A 9553-nucleotide genomic window follows, 5' to 3' on the forward strand; every position below is an offset into this window, starting at 1 on the left:
CTTTAGTTTTTTATTTTAGTATAGGTGACTCAAGTTTTAATTATTAGGTAGAGGTGATAATTTTCTATTAGTGATTAAGGGGTTTTGAAGTTGCTCAAAAGTTTCTATTTTGACACTTTAACCCTCAACTTTATTTTTAACACTTTGCACTCAAGTTTTATTTTTAACACTTTGACCCACCCTCGCCCAGACCCCGCCCCCGACCCCATGCCACCACCACCCTCCCCTGCCCCCCGCCCCCACACCACCCCAGCCAATTTTTTTATTTTATTTTCTTTCTTTTTTTCACCCCCCTCCTCCCAACCCCCTACCCCCACCCCCCCAAAAAAAAAAATTTTTTTTTTTTTGTAATTTTCTTTATTTTTTTTTTTCACCCCCCTCCTCCTCCTCCTCGCAACCCCTCCCCCCACCCCCACCCCCTCCCCTGCCCCCTCCCCGCCCCCACCCCACCCTAGCCAAATTTTTTTTTTCTTTATTTTTGTTTCACCCCCTCCTCCTCCCAACCGCCTAACCCCCCACCCCGCTCCCACCCCCCCAAAAAAATAATTAATTTTTTTAATTTTCTTTATTTATTTTTTCACCCCCTCCTCCTCCTTCTCGCAACCCCTCCCCCACCCCCACCCCTACCCCTACCCTCATCCCCCACCCCCCCCCCTCAATTTTTTTTTTTTTGATTTTCTTTATTTATTTTTTCACCCCCCCCCCCCTCCTCCTCCTCCTCACAACCCTCCCCCCACCCCCACCACCCCCCAAAAAAAAGTTTTAATTTTTTCTTACCAGGCCTCCTCCTCTTCCCCCCCCCCCCCCCCCCCCCAAAACTATTAAAAAAAATTGATATATTTTTTTATTTTTTCACCAGCCCCCTCCTCCTCACTACCCCCCCCCCCCCCCCCCCCTAAAATTGCTTTTTAAAAAAAGTTTTGAAAAGTTTTTTTTTTTTTTTTTGCACCACGCCCCTCCCCCACTCAAAAAGAATATTGAAAATAAGTTTTGATTTTTTTTTTTTTTTGGGTTTAGGAAAAGTTTGGATAAAATTCAGGTTGTTGTTGTAGTGTGTTTGTAGTGAAATAGATGGTTTTTGTTGTTGTCCCGGTATGGTTCGTGGTTTAGGAAAAGATATCCAATAGATGTTTTTTACCGTTCTTGTCCCGGGTATTTATCCGGTTATGTTTATAGAAGATATCCAACGATTTATAGTTGTTGCAACAAGTTCTACACTTGTGGCAACAAGTAGATAATCACTACAACAACTACAAATCATTGATATAGCTTCGCTTATTTGGTTCATTTTGTATAAAATATCCAAATGATTTGTAGTTGTTGTCCAAGCCGAAATGCTCCATAGTTGTTAATTGACCGTGTTGTAATAACGCTTATTTGTTGGAACTTTATGACATTTTAATGTTATTCTTTTTTAGAATGTTAATTTCTCTCTTGGTGCTTGTGAACTTGGTTTATATGATATGTTGATCGTGTTCAAATCACAAATGTGTGTGTTGTTAATAAATTCTCGAATCAGCTTTTCGGCAAGCAATGAATATACATTGCAATAGCTCGTAAACTTGTTGCAACAACTAGTAACTTGTGTTTTATCCAACTCGCTAAAAGATTTCCAAAAATAAGCAATGCACGTTGCGAACAACCGACAGCCTTGTTGCAGCAACTAAGTTACATGTTGGGGTTTTTCTAACAAGTGGAGTGACTTGTTGCAGAAAGTTAGTAACTTGTTGTGTTTATCCAACAAGAGTAAGGACTTGTTCAACAACTATGTATTTTGCTGCAACAGATACTACAGTTATTGCAACAGATACTACACTTGTTGCGAACAGATATTACGATTGTTAAAGATACTACTTGATTCACCCATATTTAGTGATCAACAAAGGGAATCAATGACATTTAGTGATAAACAAAGAAAATCAATGATAAGTAGTGATCAATATATAATACTTAATCAATTTGATAGTAATTTGAGTCAGGAATATGCACTAAATCCAATGATCATTAGAGTGAATTGATGTGAACTACTTGATTCACCCATATTTAGTGATAAGAAAATGAAATCAACGATATTTAGTGATCAATATATAATACTTAATCAATTTGATAGTATTTTGAGTCAGGAAAGATGATCTACTAAGTCAGTATGCACTAAATCGAGTGATTATTATAGTGAATTGATGAGAACTACTTGATTCACTCATATTTAGTGATAAACAAATGAAATCAACGATATTTAGTAATCAATATATAATACTTAATCAATTTGATAGTATTTTGAGTCAGGAAAGATGATCTACTAAGTCGGATGCACTAAAACGAGTGATTATTAGAGTGAATTGATGTGAACTACTTGATTCACCATATCTAGTGTTAAACAAATGAAATCAACGATATTTAGTGATGAATATATATATATATATATATATATATATATATATATATATATATATATATATATATATATATATATACTAACTTCCTTAATGGATTAGATAGTAATTTCATGGATTAGATGGGCAATTCTAAGTGTATTCTTATAACGATATTACGATTCTTTGCAGATACCACAGCTTGTTACAAAGGATACTATAGTTGTTCCAACGTATACTACGCATTGTTCCAACCGATACTACACTTGCTGCACGAGATACTACACTTGTTTGCAATGATACTACTTAGTTCACCCATATTTAGTGATCAATAAAGGAAATCAGCCATATTTAGTGATAAATAATGGAAATCAACCATATTTAGTGATAAACAATGGAGATCAACCATATTTATTGATCAATATATATACTTAAGCAATTTGATGGAGTTTTGGGTCAGGATAGATGATCAACTAAGTCCAAGATGCGCACTAAACGAAGTGATCATTGGAGTGAATTGATGTGAACTTCTTGATTCACCCATATTTAGTGATAAACAATGGAAATCAACTATATTTAGTGATCAATATATATATATATACTTAAGCAATTTGATGGTGTTTTGGGTCAGTATAGATGATCAACTAAGTCCAATACGCACTAAATGGAGTGATCATGGGAGTGAATTGATGGGAACTACTTGATTCACCTATATTTAGTGATAAACAATGGAAATCAACCATATTTATTGATCAATATATATATACTTAAGCAATTTGATGGTGTTTTGGGTCAGGATAGATAATCAACTAAGTCCAATACGCATTAAACGGAGTGATCATGGGAGTGAATTGATATGAACTACTTGATTCACCCATATTTAGTGATAAACAATGGAAATCAACCATATTTATTGATCAATATATATACTTAAGTAATTTAATGGTGTTTTGGGTCAGGATAGATGATCAACTAAGTCCAATACGCACTAAATGGAGTGATCATTTGAGTGAATTGGTGTGAACTACTTGATTCACCCATATTTAGTGATAAACAATGGAAATCAACTATATTTAGTGATCAATATATATATCTACTAAAATCATTAGTAATTTGTTGCAACTTCTTCCACAACTGTATGATCTGTTGCAGCAGATTAGTAACTTGTTTAAACAGCAGTTAGTTACTTGTTGAAACGGATTAGTAACTTGTTGAAAGAGATTAGTAATTTGTTGCAACTTCTTTCACAACTGTACTATCTGTTGCAACAGATTAATAACTTGTTTAAACAGATTAGTTACTTGTTGGAACGGATTAGTAACTTGTTGAAACAGATTAGTAATTTGTTGCAACTTCTTCAACAATTGTATGATCTGTTGCAATCATTTAGGCAATTTGTCTAAAGAGATTAGTAACTTATTTAAACAGATTAGCAATATCGTGAATATGTTGCAATAATGGAGGAGTTGTTTCAACATATAAGATACCTGCTGCAACATATGAGTAAGTTGTTGCAACATATGAGATACCTGCTGCAACATATGAGTAAGTTGTTGCAACATATGAGATACCTGCTGCAACATATGAGTAAGTTGTTGCAATAATTCAAACAAGGTGATTAATCTGTTGCAACAATTAGTCAACTTGCTTAAACAACTGATCCATCTGTTGAAACAGATTAGTAACTTGTTGCAACTTCTTCAACAAGTGTATGATCTGTTGCAACAATTAACTCATCTGTTGCGACATATTTTTTAGTTTTTACAATAATTTAAGCAATTTTTTGATTTTTTTCCAACAAGGTGAGTAATTTGTTGTAACAACTAAGCAACTAAGAAACCAAGTAATTCTACTATATGCATCTATTGCTACAATTAGTAAGCAAAATAAATAAGTTCATAAACAATAATTGTTCAACAGCCACCTTGGCTCCAAATACCACAACTAATCAAAACAAATAAGTTCATAAACATCATTCACAAATAACATAAAGGATAAAATATTTATAATTATTTATGAAAAACTACTATTATACATATAAATAATTATAAAATTTATGTATATAATTTATTGGTTTGGTTCGGTTATTTATTCCGTTATTTTTTAATAGAACCATAACCAAACTAAAATATTATCGGTTTTTAAAATTTAAAACCAAACCAAACCAAACCAAATGTCTGTTTTTTTAATTTGGTTTAGTTAAGTTTTTGGTTTGGTTTTGGTTTTAACCAAAACCGTGAACAACCCTAGTTGCAACAACTAAAAATCTGTTGGATATTTTCTACAAACAGAACCAAATAACTGAAGCTATGTCCAATGATTTGTAGTTGTTGCAATAGATTGTCTACTTGTTGCAACAAGTGTAGAGCTTGTTGCAACAACTACAAATCATTGGATATCTTCTACAAACAAAACCAAATAATCAAGCTATGTCCAACCAGATTTGTAGTTGTTGCAATGCATTGTCTACTTGTTGCAACAAGTGTAGAGCTTGTTACGCAACAACTACAAATCATTGATATCTTCTACAAGGTAAACAAATAATCAAGCTATGTCCAACAAATTAGTAGTTGTTGCAACAGATTGTCTACTTGTTACAACAAGTGTAGAACTTGTTGCAACAACTAAAAATCATGGATATTTTCTACAAATAGAACCAAATAATCCGAAGTTATGTCCAACAGGTTTGTAGTTGTTGCAACAGATTGTCTACTTGTTGCCACAAGTATATAACTTGTTGCAACAACTACAAATCTGTTGGATATCTTCTATAGGCAGAACCAGATAAATACCATGACAAGAACAAAAAAAACCATATGTTGGATATCTTTTCCTAAACCCTGAACCATACCAGGACAACAACGGAAAAACCTTCTATTTCACTACAAACACACAACAACAACAACCCGGATTTTATCCAAATTTTTCCTAAACCCAAAAAAAAAAAAATTCAAAACTTCCTTCCAAGATTTTTTTTTTTGGAGGGGGGGGGCGGGGCGATTTTTTTTAAAAAAAACAAAATTAATTTTTTTCGGATGGGTGGGGGAAGTAAGAAACCAAAAAAAAAAAAAAATTCAAAACTTCTTTTCAAGAAAAATCATTTATTTTTAGGGAGGGAGGGGGAGGGTGGTGCAAAAAAATTAAATTTTTTGAAAAACTTTCTTTTTTGGAAGGGTGGGGGTGCAAAAAAACAAAAAGAAAAACTTTTCAATTTTTTTTTGGGCGGGGGGGGGGGGGGTTGGCGAGGAGGAGAAAGGGGTGAAAATATAAATAAAAAAAATCAAAAAACAAAATTTAAAAATTTGGTGGGGGAGGAGTGGGGGCTGGTAAAAAAAAAAAATTAAATTTGTTTTTTTAATTTTTTTTAGGGGGGGGGGGGGGGGAAAAAACAAATAAAGAAAATCAAAATTAAAAAAAAAAATTGGGGGGTGGGGGTGGGGGCGGGGGGAGGAGGAGGTGGGGGGGAGGGGGTGAAAAAGCAAATAAAAAAAAATTAAAACTTTAAAAAGAAATTATTTTTTTTTGGGGGAAGGGGGCGGAGAGAGGGAGGGGGGGGGGGGAAAAAGCAAATAAAAAAGATTTGGGGGGGGGGGGGAGGGGTGGGATGAGGAGGGGCTAGTGAAAAAGCAAATAAAAAATATCAAAACTTTTTTTTTTAAAAAAAAATTGGGGGGGGGGTGGGGTGTGGGGTGGGGGGAGGGGTGGGAGGAGGAGGGGAATGGTGACAAAGCAAATAAAAATTATCAAAACTTAAAAAAAAAAAAAATTGGGGGAGGGGGGTGGGGTGTGGGGCTGGGGGAGGGGTGGGAGGATGAGAAGGGGGCTAGTGGGTTTTTTGAATTAAGTTGGGATCTTTTTGTATTTTATAAAAGATTAAGAAGTTTTAAAAAATACACTTTGAACCTCAATTATCTTAATCCCATATTTAAATGGGTTTTGAGATGAAATGGTCCCCACAAGTCACCTATAGTTAATTCTTCCAACTAACTTATACCCTATATTTACCATACATAACTACGATTTGAAATAATTACAAACCGTAGCTACTATTTTACTTTCGTAGCAAAATCCCAATTCCTTCTATTTTGTTTCTGTCCCACTTTCATCAAAACCCTCTTCCCTCCACCACTTCCTCTTCAACCGGTGCCTCCGCCTCTTCCTCTCTACATTTTGTAAATTGACTTCACTTCATTTTTCAGATCTGGCTATGTCCGATGGATCGCTGGAGATGACCAATGATTTTAAGATTTGGTCGTGCTCCCTTTCCCCTGCTCCGGCAAAACTTCGTCATCTTCGACAGATCTGGTCGTGCTCCCTCTCACTTCATTAATCAGATTTGGCTACAACGAAGGATTTTAGTAGATCTGATGCTTTTAAGTGTATTCTCACATTTCGCTAAGTTAGCTATGGTAATTCAACGAGATCCGCGCAACTCCGACCGATGATTTTGAGTGTATTTATCAGATCTGGCTGGATTTTCGTTAGTCTCCGGTGACACGAAGCACGAACCCTCATCCTCAGATCTGGCTGAATTTTCTAATTTTAAATATAGTGTATTTTTGTATTCCGAAGGAGGAATTTTTCGGTAAATCCTTATATTTTATGAATTTTTGTTGTTTGTATCTTTGTATACATTGTATATTCATCTTTGATTGTTCCATGTATCTACTAATTTTTAGGTGTGGGTGTATTTTCGTTGTTCGTATCTTTACTTGACTGAATTTTTGGGGTTATGTACCCATGTATATGCCCCTTGTTTTTTGTTGTTTGTTATCCTTATAGACGCCTCTGTATTCGTTGATACATGTTACATTCGTTAAGCGAACGAATACAGTTAGCGCAGGCTGTATTCGTTGCGCGAACGAACACAAGGAATACAGCCGCCTGGCAATGAAAGTGTAGCTACGAACTGTGAATAGCTAAACTATAGCTATTAGCTTTGGAACCGTAGTGCATTTTGAAATTTGCTCTTCCTCAAATCAGCTATTTGAGCTAATTTAGCAGTTGTTTTAACGGGTTTGATGGGCTTATGCAGCCTCTATTTTTCATACCCAAAAGTCATGGATTCACCAAAAGTTTTTTTTTTTTAAAAAAAGTACCTGATCGTACGAAATTATGTGTCAGTCATTGCTAGTCTGATTGTTTAGCGTCTCAAAGATTTGGGTGGAATAAAACAAAACTAACGGACGACCTTCGAGTCACCAAAAGTAAATACTAGTAGGAGTGCTGTATTAAAATAATGAACAAATGTTGATGCAAGAGGTGAGGTCACATATGTAGATGGTCGGCCACTTCTAGATTGACATTGATGTCTCCGTATGTGAATTATGAGGCATTTTCCAAGTAACACGATTATAAAATAACTAACAAAATCACAACATATATACTTAATTTTGACTAAAGGTTCTTTCATTTGACAATTATACCCGAGTATCCTTCCCCAACTTATTCGAGTACCTTTGTAAAAAGAAATATCAAACCATGTAAGCATTGTAAAATAAATGATAAAGCCATCATTAGTGTGTGCATATCACCTCTTCTCAGAAGCACATGTTTTAACAGTTGTTATTACTTGATTTGTTCGTTGACTCAAGGCTTGAGTCAAGTCCGTCTCAACTTGGGTTGGGTCCAATTGAACTTTAGTGGTGTAATCACATTCTAGGCAAACCTCAATCATATTTTTAACATTTGTATCCACGCATGGATCTACATAGCCATTCAAGAAATTAAATTCATAATAAACTGTCATCTTAAGAGATAAAATAAGAAACAACAATTTAAATTGAGGGTTGAATTTGAATACGATTGAATCATATGAATAATGAGTTTAAGCTATAAATTAAGCCTCAATGCAGCTAAATTACACAAATCAACAGCTAGTCGAGTAGAGTTGATCAAGCCTTAATTTTGACTTAGCTAGTCGAGCTCTAATTAAATTTTGATTGTGTAGATTAATTGGTTAATGAGCTGAACTTAGACTGAAAGTGAATCAAATTAAACTTTTTTCAAAACAAGCTAATCTGAGCCTGTCTCTTTCGATTTAACTGAGTTGAGTCGAGTTAAAATACAAATAAGCTAGAATCCTATGCTGGCTCTGGTAAGCGACATGCATGGCCAAGTAATTAGGGGCGGAGGAAATGTGTCAGTTATGGATTCAGACGAACTCAATAACTTTTGTTTGGACCTTATATTCATATTAAAAAAATCATTAAATATGTATAAATATTTGATTGCGAACTTAATAACTGCGACGACTATGATTTCGGTGACAAGTTCAAAATCCGTAACTCTAAATTCTGGCTCCACCCATGCTGGTAACTACACTCCCGACCAACCCATACAAAATTATTTTCAGTCTTGACTTTCACCATTTTGCAAGAAGAAATACCCGCCACATATATACCCTATATTTAATAAGAAATGAAACAAAAAAAGAACACGTACGTTTGGGAATCCCTTAGGAATTTTCTTGGTTGCTGCAGCTGTGGAAAACAAAAGACTTAAGTTTTCATAAATAGTCAGTCTCCCATGACAATAAACACTTTTAATTAAAATTGGAAAAAAAATGGACAGGCGGCTAAATGAAGCAGTTTTCAGGGGAGATGTTCAAGCCATTGAAAAACTCATTGAAGAAGATGTAAATATAGTAAAACAAACCATTGAAGGATCATTACACACAATATTGCACCTAGCAGCTAGACTTGGCCATGTTGAATTGGCCATGGTGATCATGAAGTTGTTCCCGGAGATGTCGTCGGCCGAGAACCGGGATTTGGAGACTCCTTTGCATGAAGCATGCAGAGAAGGGAGGCTTGAAATTGTGAGACTGTTACTTGAGAATGATCCTTGGGTTGCTTACAAGACCAATATGTGGGATAAGAGTGTGCTTTATGTAGCATGTGAGAGAGGGAGGATTGACGTGGTTAAACATTTGTTAAATAATGTGCAGATGCTGTTGATGCTTGAAGTTGATATGTCCACTACTTCACTTCATGCTGCAGCTTCATCCGGCCATACAGGTAAAATTAAACTCATTCTTTGTTTCCTTATTTTATATAGGTGGTGTCAGACATACCTCAACTGATCCACCGACTATCTGCTACCTCTCATTGCATAAATATTTGGTCATTCTAACTTAGATGATATGAAGAAATCACTTAGTATTTTTTTTTTTGTCTTTA

General features: G+C 35.2%; 1 protein-coding gene across 1 annotated transcript; it reads left to right on the plus strand.

Annotated features, from left to right (window-relative positions):
• The first annotated feature begins 8831 nt into the window (after nt 1–8831).
• LOC132069250 (ankyrin repeat-containing protein ITN1-like) lies at nt 8832–9532 on the plus strand. The gene has a single exon (XM_059462660.1). It carries the CDS (start codon nt 8938–8940, stop codon nt 9454–9456), a length of 519 nt encoding a protein of 172 aa, XP_059318643.1. The 5' UTR covers nt 8832–8937; the 3' UTR covers nt 9457–9532.
• The last annotated feature ends 21 nt before the right edge of the window (nt 9533–9553 follow it).

This window comes from Lycium ferocissimum, chromosome 9 (genome assembly GCF_029784015.1).
Source record: "Lycium ferocissimum isolate CSIRO_LF1 chromosome 9, AGI_CSIRO_Lferr_CH_V1, whole genome shotgun sequence".
In the NCBI taxonomy this organism is placed as follows: Eukaryota; Viridiplantae; Streptophyta; class Magnoliopsida; order Solanales; family Solanaceae; genus Lycium; species Lycium ferocissimum.

Bases quoted from the DNA above. Each gene is read 5' to 3' on its own strand.
- LOC132069250 (XM_059462660.1), top strand. From the start codon at position 8,938: ATGGACAGGCGGCTAAATGAAGCAGTTTTCAGGGGAGATGTTCAAGCC.